Source organism: Coptis chinensis, chromosome 9 (assembly GCF_015680905.1).
Source record: "Coptis chinensis isolate HL-2020 chromosome 9, ASM1568090v1, whole genome shotgun sequence".
Classification (NCBI taxonomy): domain Eukaryota; kingdom Viridiplantae; phylum Streptophyta; class Magnoliopsida; order Ranunculales; family Ranunculaceae; genus Coptis; species Coptis chinensis.
Window position 1 is genome coordinate 29,194,296 of NC_141464.1, and position 15,120 is coordinate 29,209,415.

The 15,120-nt window shown below is 37.8% G+C and overlaps 1 protein-coding gene and 1 long non-coding RNA gene across 3 annotated transcripts; both read left to right on the forward strand.

Moving 5' to 3' along the window:
- Positions 1-644: 644 nt before the first annotated feature.
- Positions 645-6,659, forward strand: LOC147475454 (uncharacterized). 2 transcript variants are annotated; one of them, XR_015209421.1, is made up of 3 exons: positions 645-834; positions 1,101-1,198; positions 6,585-6,659. It is a non-coding gene; the product is annotated as an uncharacterized LOC147475454 (long non-coding RNA). The 2 variants fall into 2 exon arrangements; XR_015209420.1 differs by lacking the exon at positions 6,585-6,659 and adding an exon at positions 3,837-3,880.
- Positions 6,660-7,345: 686 nt separating this feature from the next.
- Positions 7,346-8,181, forward strand: LOC147475455 (clathrin heavy chain 1-like). Its single transcript, XM_086585421.1, has 5 exons — positions 7,346-7,375; positions 7,559-7,648; positions 7,721-7,759; positions 7,870-7,958; positions 8,056-8,181. Exons 2-5 carry the CDS (start codon positions 7,627-7,629, stop codon positions 8,179-8,181), a joined length of 276 nt encoding a protein of 91 aa, XP_086441547.1. The 5' UTR covers positions 7,346-7,375; positions 7,559-7,626.
- The last annotated feature ends 6,939 nt before the right edge of the window (positions 8,182-15,120 follow it).

Genomic DNA, 15,120 nt, shown 5'->3' on the forward strand with positions numbered 1-15,120 from the left:
TGGGAAGGAACACACCCGTAATTATTGCTAGATTAATATGAATCGGAAGGGGGTGTAGAATTGTTGTAGTTGGAGTTGGGAAAAATCTTAATCGATAGTGGAATTGATATGATTGGTGGGCATATGGTCCTACAAAGAGCTATAAATGGATTACGAGACTGCCGGAGGAACAAGTGCTAGAAATGGCATGTAGCTCGCTAATCAGAAGTTAGAGGAAAAATTTCTTGAAACCAAATTTTAGCGGCCGAGATTTTTCTCACTTTTTACGTTAGATAAGAGTTCTCGTTAGTTTTATAAATTCTAATAACCTACGTGTATATATGATGTTATAGGAGTAAATACGAGTGGATTCGGTTAAGTGGGATTCGAGGAGAAACGGAGTTTGCTAACACTACACCATAACAGCTTTTTTGTGACAGGGGCTTTTCCTAATTTGTGACGCCAAATAGGCGTCAGAAAATGTGTGACATCAAAGTGGCGTCAGAATTGTTGTTTGGCGTCACAATAAATCTAAAAATTAGTTTTACTTTATTTTGAAATTTGTTGAAAACTTAGTGACGGCAAGGAGGCATCACTTTAATAAAGATCCAGAGCACGTGTTTGGCAGGTGCAACAGGAACTGGCGTCAAAATCCAATCTTGCAATTTCTTCTTAACTCTTTTTCTTCTCAACACAGCGAAGAGAAACCCCTTCCCACTTTTCTCAATCTTCTTCTCCACTTTTCTCAATGAATTCGAATTCCACTCCGTTTTCGGTTTATCTACTCCAAATTTCGAAGAAAATGAACTAAAAGAGCTAGTTTGTTTATCTCAAAATCTTCATCTTATGACAAAGGTACCATCTTTCCAATCTTTTAAAGTCAGTTTCTATAAAGATTAGTTTTTTTTTTCGCGATTTGGGTTTTTGGGTTTGCAATTCTTGATTTCGTTTTCTAGGGTTTATAATTTTCTTGGTGAATGAGTTTGTTTATAATAGCTGGTTTCCAAGTTAGATTTACAGTGAACATCCACTATTTTACACGATTTCCCTTCCAACAAGGTTTGACATGATCTAATAATGGAAGTCCTTGCACTCACGTTCTTGTTTATGCATCAAAACAGGAGTTCTACTATAGTTGGATTCTAGCACAGAATTGGAGGATCTGCCACTAGAAGAGACAAGTGAGTGAGCTAAAGGGAAACAACAACAACAACAAAAGGTAATTCTTAGAGCATTATATTAGCAACATATTTTTTTTTTAAATGATCAGTCTAGAGACACCTTATTCATTATTTCTGTTACCCCTAGTTATAGGTGTTTAAGTTTACGTTGCTTTATTACCGATGACGCAGATTGCCTTAACAGTTAATTAGTAAAGCTATATGAGTGAGTTCTCGAGTGCGGATTTTTTTTTCTCTGTTTCCTCATTCTGTATTTTTCATAAGTTCTAATCACGCTTTTATATTTGATACCCAAGAACCTGAAATTAGTTTATCGCTTCTTTATATGGGGGCTAATCACGAGCATGTCAAGAGTTATGCACGTGTCTAATCTATGTGTTGTTGGTAGTGCTGAATTATGGTCTACCTTTATAATGAAATTGTAAATTGTGCTTCAAAGTTGTGTCTAATCTTATGCATTTGTAGATTGTACTTGAGATCGTGTTCACAGAAGTTTTACTGGTGGATCATAAGAATTTGTTCCTGTAACTTCTGAACTTTCTCATTTTTAATATACTTGAGGGTGTCTTCTTGCACATGATCCATAGTTGATGATATTCATTAGCTCATACTCATAAATTTGGAGTTTTGAGCCATCATGAACAAAGGTGTTACTTAAGGGATCATACCATGTCTATGTTGATTATGCTTGAAAGCATTCTCAAGGAGATAAGTTTTCGGTATATTTTGAGATTTCATAAGATTTTGTTCAAAAAGCTTCTTTTTTCAAAAAATACTTTCTTCTTATAACTTATGTGTTTTTTTTTTTGTTATCCCCTTTGAGCGTGTTTTCTTTCACATCCTACATGGATCGGAGGGATCAACTACATCCAGGTCAGCCTCGATGTTTTATTTATGTGATAAATTTTGCATGAAAGCACCCAAAATACACTTGATTAGATATATTGTTTTCACCCAATTTTGATTATCAGTTGAACATTTGAAGTTGCCCAAGTTATTAAGGGAACATTTTACCTCTTGTATTTCTAGATGAGTATTTCCTACATGATATAAGACTATAAGCCAAGATTTTGGCTGTCCAAATGCTCTCCTTACGGCCTAGCAGATTTGAATATTGTTTTTATCGCTTAATGAATTGATGTGAGTACGGTTCTTTTCTCGCTTAGTTAACGAGATCGAATTAAACTTGGTGTGTATTGTAAATAGAATTATCCATATGTATTGTAAATAGATTTAGTTAGCCTCATACTATGTGTTATTCGGCTTTTGTGTTTTAATCCTTTACATTACCATGTAGATGTTGGGTTAGGTGGTACAGAGTTTAACCACGCTTAGCTTTATATCTATGTCATATTACAAGTGAAAAGTCACTTCATTTTGTGTTTGTTATTGTTTTGCCTAGTTTTATTTTAAATCTAAACAATCTAATATAAGGAGTTATTCTTCATAAACGAGGATTATGGGGAAGGGTTAAGTTTGGAATAATGGTCGAGCTCGCAGATGTCGCAGCAGGCATGCCCCGCCACTACACCATAAATGATGTTTTTGTGATGGGTTTTTTTATTTTGTGACGCCAAAGTGGCGCGAAGGAAGGAAGTGACAAAGATGTAGGCCGGGTTTGTGGTTTTAGTGTCACTATAATTCATAAATGTATTTTAGTTTATTTTAAAAATGCATAGAAAAATAGTGACGACAAATAGGGGTTAGAGTTATTTTTATACACCGTCACAACTAAAACACGTGTTAGGCATGTGATATGAGATGGCGTCAAATCATCTCTCTTTTCTCGACCTCATCTCTTTCTTCTAAACAAGATCGTCTTTTCTATCGGCCTCAATCTCAAAACCCTAACGCAAAATCAGACTCACTTCACTCTCTAGCTAGGTAAGGTCTCGAACTTAGTATTACAAAGTTTTACACGTTTGATTATTTGTTGGCTTTTTATAATTTTAGGTTTGAGTTATTTGTACTTTTGAGCATCTTCAATTGTTCAGTTGTATTTTTGAGTTTTGATGCTGGGTAAAATATCGTGCCAATTCCTCAAACTTTGGCAGATACTGCGATATATCTCATTTCATTGTACTGTATAAGCTTCACACCCACCCAAATCTCTTTCCTCTTCTTCTCTCTCTCAACTCTCCTTCTGCTACAATGGAAGACAAACCAAACTTAGAAGAACATGAAACAAAACGACCCCAAACCTTATCTTCAAGTAACAAAGTGAGACAAAAAAGTAACGATCCTAACTCTCCGAGTTTGAGTTTTGATGGTTAGAAACCCTTCTTGTCCACAGCCCCATCTGCTTTCAATGATGAGTTGATAGCAGATGGTGTGCTTCTACCTCTACACCTCATTTCCCAAGACCCCAAACCCAACTCAGTTCCATTAGAGCTAGAACAAGAAACTGAGCCAGAACCGAGTCGACCATGGCCATAAGTTGAGTCATCATCAACTTCTAAACGTTGGAGAGATATATTCAAAATCAGTGAGAAGAAAAATGAATATAAAGAAGGAAACAACAAAGAGAAAGAGAAGAAGAAAGAAAGAAAGAGTAATGAGAATAATAATAATAGTAATATGAGTTCTTAATAGTAATAATAGTAATAATAGAACGATATTTTTGCTTTTAATGGTTTGAGTTATTTGTAATATAGTTGGGTTTATGTTTTGAAATAGATAAATTGGCAAAAGGATTATCGAGAAGGTTATTGAAGTCTATCTCCGGAAGCCTCTCTTAGACGATAACTTTCGGCTTTTGGAGTGGTATGTTCTTAATGTTTGCTGTTTTTTGTTTATTTTTTTTTTTTTTTTTTGTTTACTTAAATTTTTATGTTTGACAAAGATCTCTATATCAAGTTAGGCAATGTTTTTAAGTAAAATCCTAGCTTGAAATATTTGAAATTGTAAAGTTATGTTTTTGGCGTAAAAATCCTAGCTTTAAGGATTTGAAGTTATAAAGTTATGTTTTTTTTTTTCTTGATTGTTTGAAGCTAGCCATTCATAATTCATAATTTGTGCCTGAATTGTTTAATATTTATATCTATTTAGGACATTGGGGCTTTGTTTGGCTTTTGTTAATTGTTTTTTTTTTGGTGACGATAGTGGTGGACTCGGGTGGTGCTAGTCCTATAATCTTGAGCACCCTCCGCTTTTGAAATACTAAAATATGTGTTTGTTCTAAAATGTTCAAGTATAATGAATCCCAAGTTTTAGTGTTCCAACATTTTTGTATCCATTTTCAGTCATGGTAGCTTGAATTCAAACATTTTGCTTCCTAACTTAGGTTGGTCTAAGTTCTGATCTAAATGTTTTACGAAAGCAGGTCTTAAATTTTCTTATTGACAGTATAGTGTTATTTTACTTTGTGAATGCTTTGACGTTTGACATAGTTTGATTATGAATGTGCTTTGAACTTTGAAATCATTGTCTCCCTGATTTCTATTAGTAGAATAGTGATTTATGTTGGTAGAATAGTAGCTCGATCAAAAAATTGTCAAGTCTCTCTATTGAAAATCTTTCAAGACTGACAAAGTAATTGAGCTTGGTAGTAATAGTGTTAAGTCATCTATGATTGCTTCAAATTAACTAACTAACTCGAGAGTTATCTTTCTTTTTTCTTTCTTATCTTTGTATCTACATAATGGTAGAATGTCACGGCCGATTCAGAAAGAGTGGATTCATGAACCAAACCGAAAGTGAGCACCGCCTATAGGGAAGGGGTAGCTAGTTTTATTGATTTGGCACAAAAATATGAAGGGTTGACAACATGTCCTTGTCCTTGTGTAACATGTCGGAATGGGGAAAAGATTGGTGTTTGACGAAGTCCGAAGGCATATAATTCAAAATGGTTTTGATCTAACGTATACTATATGGTCCTTACATGGTGAAAAACAATTGAAGTATCCTGTGATAGACATAGTTGAAGATGAAAACATTGAAGATAGAGGGCTTGGGTTAGAGAATCTTGTTGATGCTTGTTATGGCGTGCATGAAGGTGTAAGGGGTGATGTGTATGGAGGAGCTACTGATCAAATTTCTGATTTTGAACAACCTTTTGTTCCCGAACCAGATTTGGGTAAAAAGTATGCTGAATACAAAAGTAAAGCCGAAGAAAAATTATACCCTTCATGTGAGGGTCCTGTGACAACTCTATCTGCAGTTGTAGAGCTTCATGACTTGAAGAAACAGTATGGTTGGTCCGGAAATAGTGTGAGCGCACTCTTGTCTATGCTAAGAACTTGGTTGCCAAAAGAAAATACTTTACCTGAAAAGTGGCCAGTAATGAAGAAAATGTTGACAGACCTAGGGATGAAAGCAAAGCGCATCGATGCATGTGAGAATAATTGCATCTTGTATTATGGGACAAAGAAAGATTTGACGATATGTCCTCATTGCGAATCACCTAGATATAAAGTGGAGGGTAAAAAAGGGAAGGAATCCAAAGTGCCTAAAAAAGTATTGAGACATTTTCCTTTAGGTCCACGACTCCAACGATTGTATACGATACCATCATTAGCACGGGAAATGACATGGCATGCTCGAGCAACACCTTCATGGGATTATATGCGACATCCTGGTTGATTCAGTCCAATGGACAAAATTTAAAGAGAGATGGCCGAATTCGCCATCGAGGGGCGTAATGTTTGGCTTGCAGTTCTGGCCCGATGGCTTCAATCCTCGTGGGCATTCAATCAACTAGCTACAGAGTTGTTGGCCTGTCATATTAGTGCCATACAATCTCCCACCTTCATTGTGCATGAAACCGACTTTTCAGATGATGTCTTTGTTAATACCGGACCGGCCGACTACAAACATTGATGTTTTCCTTGAACCACTATTTGATGAGTTGGATCAGCTCTGGAGAGAAGGAGTCCCTGCGTTCGACATGCACAAGAGGGAACACTTTACTCTGAGAGCTATGTTGATGTGGGGGATACACGATTTTCCGGCTCTAGGAAACTTATCTGGTTGTGTGACACATGGTTATAAAGCATGTCCTATTTGTGGTGACAACACTCCCTCGGAGCGTTTACCTTGTAGTAAGAAGATTGTGTACACAAACTACCGTTTGTTTCTTGATCCAGATCACCCGTTTAGGTATAGTAAACACTTCAAATATTGTTTTTTTTTTTAAATAATCAAGTTAGGTATAATAAGCAGTTCTAACACTTTCTATCTTTAGGTATAATAAGCACTTCAATGGGGAGCAAGAGCTTAACCTTCCTCCATCACGTCTTAAAGGAACAGATGTTGATAAATTGTTGAACCGCGTTAAATATGTACCTGGTAAGATCCAAAAAGGTTCCAAACGGTCAAGAGTTGATGGGAGTGTAAATGTTCCCTTCTACTTCTAAGGTTCCCTTCTACTTCTACTTCTACTTCTAAGTTCTATCTAACACACTTTTCTTTTTTATGTCATCTCAGGGATATTAAATGTGCTAATATATTGGTGGATGCCCGGTGGATCGCTGAAACTTGCAGATTTTGGATTGGCAAAGGTTTCTTTCTTTCTTAGCTTCCCTGTAACTTGTTAAGCAATTGTAGTTCTTTGTCACCTTATATTGCTTTTTGTTCACCTTGCAGCAACCAAATTCAATGATGTGAAGTCCGCAAAGGGACTCCATTCGGATGGCACCCGAGGTGAGCATTTTGTTTTATGCCATTTTACACTCTGCATTAGGTGGGGAATTGTCAGTACTTCAATCTGATTGGGGAAGTCAGGTTTAATTGTTCAATACCAATCAATGCATGGATGATCTGCTGTCAACAGGAAGAGTCATGGCTATGGGCTTGCAGCTGATATATGGAGTCTTGGCTGCACTGTCTTGGAGATGTTAACTCGTCAAGTTCCTTACTCTCATTTGGAATCTGTAAGTATTCTCTCTGCCAAATTAAGCTAGATTAATTAAGCTAGAGAAGGAGATGTTTGATACAAGAGATGTTTGATACAAGTTTCGTTGATTGCAGGGAACCTATTTGCTTTTGTGCTGATTATATTCACTCCATTATATTTTACCAATTTACTTTTGAACAGAATCTCTCGTTTCTCTATACTAGAAAGTTACTCGCGACTACAACTGTTTTTTACATTTACTTTATGCTATTTTGCATTTGAATTTTCTAAGCAAAGAGCTCTACAAATGCTGGCGCATCCCGAGGTCACGACTATGAATGAGCTAAAAGCGGTGTCTTCGACAAATCTTCTTGTTCACTTGGTTTGTCTATGGTCGAATTTTTGTTATTATTATTATTATGTATTTATGTTCCATTGTATGCTCAATCTGTCGGACACACATTACAAATTTACATTGAAGAAAAGGTGTGAACGGCTAAGTTTATCTTGAGAGATGATGCATTTACAGATGTTAGCGTGCATTGAATCGACGATATTTACGCAGGCAAAGAGCAGCTTCTGTTAAAGGCCGTGAATCCGAATCTGGTGTGTCAGGACCTTGCCCTAAAATTCATGATCCCAAGCTTAAAGAGAGGTAAAATTCACAATATTCCTTCTTATTGCGAATTGGGTTTTATGGATTGACTCATTTTGGTTTTCTTCTTAGTTTCGAGAAGTCCCCTAGACACAATGCGCATGTGCCCAAGTAATGGATCCATATTCCCTTAAGACACATTCACAATATAATGAGTCACAATAACAATTTTGATTTATGTCTCATCTCAATAACAATTTTGATTTATGTCTTTTTTTAAGATCAACTTCCTGGAACTACTTGTGATTATTTGAAAATATTCGACATTGAAATGGATACGGAGATGAGGTCACATCAGATGCCTAAGCAGGTGATTACTTCTCTATTCACAGTTCAGATTGTCCTTATAAGTTATAGTACTCTTAAAACTAGTCCAGCTCGTTCACCTTATTATTTTGTATGCTTAGATTGTATTTTGGCGTTGGATTACTCCAAAAATGTTGGGCCTTGTCACGCATAAACCTCAAGATATCATTGGTCAATTCAAGGCAAGTTACCTTCCTCCTGCCCTCTTAATTACTAACGTAATGTAAATTTGCTCTCTCTCTCTCTCTCTCTCATATTTTATATTTTAATTGTAGTCTGAATACATTGTTTACATGTTTTTCATATCCGTGACTCGAGCTCAGTAAAGATGTTTGATAGAACGGCTAATTTGACAAACAATCAAATTATTAGCTATCGGTGTGACCCCGCTGAAAAGTGGCTTGTCTTGATAGGAATTGCTCCCGGTACACCGAGGTATTTGTCTTCATATAATGATTCATACTTTGAGTTATCATTTTCTCTTGATTCTCTTTGTCGAAAGTGATGTTTTTATAATAGAGTAGGTAATTTTTCTTGTTGTTAACAATTTTTTTGTTCTTAACGGGGAAAATGCAATTACAATAAAAGCGGAAAGGTAGGTTTGAGGTAATTTTCGGACACTACTTCAAAGCACCTCTAGTCCTCTAGATACAATTGCTATACCCGATAGCCATAAAGCATTTGAGTGATGTCGCCGAAGTTTCTTAAAGATCATATGGTCCATAACTTGTCATATTTTGAGTTCCTTATATATCTAATTGTTAACATGAACTCATCAAGTCCTAGGTTTTGAGTCATGTCATCATCATAGTTTACGTAGTGGCTGATCTCGAAATAGTTTTGACTCATTATGCAATTGAGAGGTTACGCTAATGGTCCGAATTTTCCCTTAAGACACATTCACAATATAATGGATCCATATTCCCTTAAGCCCGTTTGCTTTTAGCTTGATAAGGAATTCGTCAACCCTCGATGACTGCCTAAAGTCGAAGAATGGGCTAAGGGCGGCTCCTAGTAGCGAGGTTTACTATGTCCACAACGGATTCTTCCCCGTAAGAGGATAAGAGTTGATAGTGGGGGCCTAAAGGCAAGTCAAACTCCCCACTTACTACAACCCCGATTCCTATTTTGAATCCCCGGAAAACTTATTTTGTTTCAAAAAGCAAGGTTTACTAGTGAAGCGTGTTTTCACCGGCATCAAGCCAGTCCTTTCCACAACCTATCTTTGTAGCAACCGATTTTATAATAATAGGTTGTTAGTTCATAGGTTGCTATTTCCTATTCTCAACCAATCTTTTTAGCCACCTATCCGAGTACATAAATGCTTTAGTAATAGAAGGGGTTTTTCATCCTTCAATAAAGGGGTAAAGCCATCAAGCCACCTCTGTCTATCCCGATATTGAGTCGGGTCTTAACTCCTTTCATCGGTCGAAGAAAGTAGTAAGTCCATCAATCAGTAGTGGAATAGTCTCACTAGCCCGTGATAATAGTCCAAGAGTGGGTGAGTAGAGTCCGTGCTTTGGTGGGCACCGGGCACACAAAGAAGAAGTAGTCACAACACGGCTCTAAGCGCTAATCATTTCAATTGAAAGAGAGGCGGTGGGCATACAATTCTTCTATTTCATTTATTGCCCTGTTTAATTTAGCGTGATAACAAATTCAATTTCTTGATCGGATCATCAGAAAGGGAAGGAATTTTATTGTCCCACCGGGAAGGAATTAGGTTCAAATAAAAAGAAATAATTCGTTGCTTCTACCTCTTTTTTCTCGTGGTAGGTAGGAGAGACAAGAGAAGGGGAGATTCACTGCGGCTGCCTTGGCTGCAAAGGAAAGGCGATTGCTTGGTAATGGTAGGTAACTCAACCAAAGTAAGAAGAAGCTCAAGTGAAGCAGAAGGGGGTAAGTTGACTCTCTTTCATCAGCCACAGCTGCCTCTCTCCAGCCAGCAGGTTGCTCTAACTTACTTCATTTTCTCTGTGTGCTGTCTTGAAATGTCTGGATGAAAAAAGGAAATGTAGCGAACCAGAGGGAGCACTTAATATTGCCACTTGCAAATGTTGGAATAAGGAATAAAGCACGTGAAGCTTATGAGCAGGTACATTATCTCTGTTCCGCTGGTAGATCTTAATCTTTCAGTTCATTCGTTTAACAGTTCCTATTTGCATCTAATATAAGATATAAGATATAACATTGCATTTCGCTGGCAATGTTAAGAACTCATTGGCCGATTCGATTTTCGCCAAAATGGGCGAGCCTAGCAAGACCGGTCAGTACAAGAGAGAGTTGTTATGATATCCACTACAACTATTCTTTAATTTCTATATTGTTTCTTTGATGAAATAACTAAGTTTCGACTTTATGCAGTTCTTCTTTGGAAATGATATTATCGGTATCGATTTGGGTACCACCAATTAGGTGTGTTTATCCGCGGAAGGGAAGGTATGAGACTTGTCAATTCTCCAAGAGTTTACTTAGTTAAGGTTGTTTCTTATTTGTTCTTGTCATGTATGCACCGCAGCAAAGGTGATTGAAAATTGAAGGTGCTCGAACCACTCCATCGCTGGTAGCCTTCAACCAAAAGGGGAACTTCGTTGGCACTCCCGCCAAGCGTCGATCCAGAACAAACCCGACAAACACGGTCTCTGGGACTAAAGCGCCCGATTGGCGTAAGGTTTGATGACCCACGACACAAAAAGAAATGAAAATGGTTCCATACAAGATGGTAAAGGCTCCAAATGGAGATGCTTGGGTTGAGGCCAATGGACAACAGTATTCCTTAATCTACTTGCTATAGAACCCAAGCCCTGGATCATCATCTACTGCGACTTGAATTCTTAGGTATGTCATATGTGGAGCATCCGGGTTTGAGAAGTAATGTTTTAATATATATACTTCCCGCTATTTCCTTTTCCTAACTTCAAGATCATTTGTTTGGTCGGTTCTTTACAACAAAGCCATACCCCTGTGATCCATCAACTTTGCCCAAGTATCCACCGAGCAAGGAGTTTGATACTAAACTCCGGGATGAGGAAGCTAGAAGGTATGTAATAATTAATTTATTTCAGCTTATGTCATTCTTTTGTTCTGGAAAATGTTATTCAGCCCTATCAGTTTAATGTGTCGAGTGAGACTCCCTCATGCTCTTTGTTTTTAGGTGGCAAACCATTTTTCAAAATGTTTTTTCTTGTATTTGAGGCCATTTATGTAAACCGTGAGGCTTTTTGTAGCATCTCCTAGAGTCCTCTATAGATGGTTTTAGATGGTAGCTAGAAGCTCTTCCTCCGCCTCGCTTTGAATATGAAAATGAAAAAGAAGATCCGAACACTAACCGAGGATCGCAACCTCTTCCACAAAAGGCACAAAGTGTTACTATTTTCTTTCTATCATGTAATTATTTTCTACCAACAGATCTTGGGACGATATTTATGCGAGGCAAAGAGCAGCTTATGTTAAAGGCCGTGAATCGAATATGGGAGGAGGGATTCGAGAAACTCCAACGCTGCAGCAGATCCAAATGTGAATGTTGAGTTACAAATCTCATTACAAGTATGTCCATGTCTTCATACTGTTACTCTGGACCTTTAATGCCTCCTGCGGGGAATCTCGACGAAATGCTTAAAGAGCATGAGAGGCAAATTCAACAGTTGTCCAGTAAAAGCTCGTCCTCGATAAGGTCAAGACCAAGAAGAATATTGGTGATGGCATCCAATCCGAAGCGCTACTTTACTCGGGGAGAAATGGCAGATGATACTTGGCACTTGCTGTGGTTTGACTTTTCATCAGTCCTACAACAATAAAAGCTCAAGCCTTGCTATTCTGGTTCACAATTTGCATCAAGTGGAGCTTTTAAGAGAAGGGTTGTTTGGGGTTACCGAGCTGCATTAATTGTGATATGGAAGGCTGATTAAGCTATGGACTCTTTGGTGGCCCAGAGGGTAGATGACCACCGATTAAGTAAAGCTGTTATGGGAAATTTGTAGTGGTCACTCCAGCTAATTGTGGCTTAATGTAAATGAAGAAATGTTGTTGCGTACGTATTGGTTTGTGTTTTAGATGATGAGATTCCTCTCTTGTACAGTTAAATTGGAGGGGAAGGTGGGATAAGGTAAATATTAGGATGGAAACCAAAACAAATATTATTTTTTTCAAATATATAATAATTTGTGACGCCGACAAAGGCCAAGTAAGCCTTTTAAAAAAATACAAATTTATAATTCTTGTGATCGAGCGTTAAATTGTTTTGGCGCCAAGTTATAGCCAGCGCCGATTTTTGGGAGATTCGAAAGTTCAATAGTGACGCATATAGGCGTTAGTAATGCACGTTTAGTGACGGGCGCACGTTTAGTAATTCATATTTAGTGACGGCGCATGCGGCGTTAGTAATGCATAATTAGTGACGGCGCATGCGATATAAATTAGAAATTGTGTGACACACTGGCGTCACAAATAATTCGACACACACCAACACGACGCTTAAATTCCAACGCCTCCCAAAGCGCCACAAATATTAATTCGACGCCCCACCGTCACAAAAGTCTGTCGCATTTGTAGTGTAAGGTAGGAACCTACATACCAATATATAGCATGCTTATTTTCATGCATGATTTGAATTGTTTAAATTGATAAGAGATAGTTTGCGTATCAATCATGTATGTATATGTGATATTCATGTTTTCCATTATATTTTTCTCAATATAAACTAGATATATGGATAGCTTTCGTGTGAAATGATTTTTATGAAATCTGGGTAGCTGGGATTGTTTTCTTTCGTTAAAAGAGAAAAAAAACTAGTTTTGGGAAGGGTTGATCGTCTCTTGTCTCAGGAAGGAGAAAGAGAGATGGATTTTTCTATGTGGGTATGAATTACCCGATTGTTTGTAGCTATGTGTGAGATTCTGGATTGCTCTATGGATATGGTTGTTGTTATTTTTGATGATTCGCCGTTTGGGAATCATCGGTTGTCATTTACTATGACTGGCCCGTTTGGGAGTCATAGGTTGTATTGAATCGACGGTTGGGAATCCGTGAACTCACACATCTGAACCAACAATTTTAAAAGAAAAACTAAATATGTATCTATAGTATTTGGAAATAACCGTAATATCGAAGTATATATATTACTATGCTTATATCGAGGGGATTTAGAAAAGGAATTGTGAATTCTATAAAGAAGGAACTGTTGTCGCATTTCCGCAGAGGCGGTTCGCTTCTAGATTCCAACCGTGGTGTACACCTTTCGAGGTGGTGGGCCATCTTTAAAGGGATGCATCACGGGGATGTAGTCCGGGAATTTCTTTTCTACTTTTCTAGATAACCATGTTTGCACGTGTCACTGTGTATGGTGCTTAGCTTGTGTGAGGTTACATGTTACCTCGATGAGGTTTAGACGTGAGGAGTGAGAGTTTAGTCCACTCCTGGATGTGTGTCAGGATCCTAAGCAGTCTACAGTCGTCGAGCGGTTGACCACCGTAAGTTAGGTGACAGCCCGTATGAGGGTCGTGGTTACAGGGCCCACCTGAGCCCTAAAAGCTTTGGGGATTTTGTGTGTACGAACACAACAACAACATTTCAGCTCCCTGCCGGTAAAATCAGGAAAACAACGGTGCATGGTTCACCTTTGGGAAATCTTGAACCGAGATATACCGCGGATCGGACCGAAAGTACCGGTCGTACCCTCACCATTCTAATAGGATGCAGCGGCCACAATAGTTGTATGATGTTTGTGAAAACTATATTTTTGAATATTAACGAGGCATATCGAAATGATTTCTGCTAGTTAGTGATGTATTATATAGTCACAATATTTGGATATTATTATGGAAACCTGCATGTTTTAAATGTTTTGCTATAAGTAGTCTATTTATTGGTTATGTGCATTTCTACTGGGCATAGTTGTTTGCTCATCTTACATTAACATTTCAGCCGAACCAGTTGCGGAGGAGGCTTTCCCTACCACTAGTGAGGATGGTTATAGGGATTTGGATGGTTTCCCCTATGCTTAACGAGGGGCAGAGTCAATTTCATTTTGGGTTGTATAGAGTCTAGTTCATTCTTTTGTTGTATATATAGAGAGTTAGTTCATTTTGATGTACTAAACGATGTATTGGAGTAATAGTTACACTTAAACCTTTTGTGGATATAGTTATACATCACTGTTGCGTATGAAGTTAGTTTGTATATATATGGTTGTTGGAAAGATGAATTATAAAATGTCCAGGTTTTATGACAGGTTTTTCGTATACGAAACGTTGATAAAACAAAGGAAACTCCGCCGAAATTTCAATAGAATTGGGAAAGTGACTGCCTCGAGATTCATCTCCACGTCCTTGGGATGTGTGATGGGTCTCGGGGAGTTACAAAACACTTTGGGCCTTAGTCTTTGGGTTTTTGGCTTAGAGGAGTTTAGGGACCGGTTGTTATTTCTTTGTTGACCCGAGGGTTGACTTTGACTAGTTGACCCGAGTTTGACTTTTAACTCGGATTATAATTTGGTATATTAGGATAGGTCTAGGGCTATTAGCGTGTTTGGCTTTAGGCTAAGACCTTTATATATATATACGACGCTATGGCGCTTAGACATCAATATAATTAATAACGCGTAAACAATAATACATGAAACAAGATACTCCTCCGTTCTCTGAAATAATATATGCAATAAAGTTCAATAATGCGTAAACAAATTTACCGCACCCTTTTAGAACTCTCCACACCTCAAGTTTTGAAAATGAGATTTTATGGCTGATGATATCATATGCTAGGTGGGCATTTATTGAATGTGTCATAAATGGCCCATTAGCGTTATGGTATTCATTGATTGTGCCATGAATGACCCGGGTATTCATTGAATGTGCATGAATGACTAGATTGTTTGGACTGCCCTAGAGAGGAACTAAGGTATTCGCCTTGCGGGTTATTTGCATTCCTTTAGTGTACGGGAATGTAGGGTTGGGTATTCCTTGAATGTGGCGGGAATGACCCAGGGCATTCATTGAATGTGCCATGAATGGCCCGTTAGTGATATGATAGGTATTCCTTGATGAATGTGGCGGGAATGACCTAAGGTATTCATTGAATGTGACATTAATGACCTGAGTTTTATGCCCAAAGAGGCTGTAAAATATTTGTATGAAAGCCTAGAGATGGCTATGATATTGTGGTATTCAGTG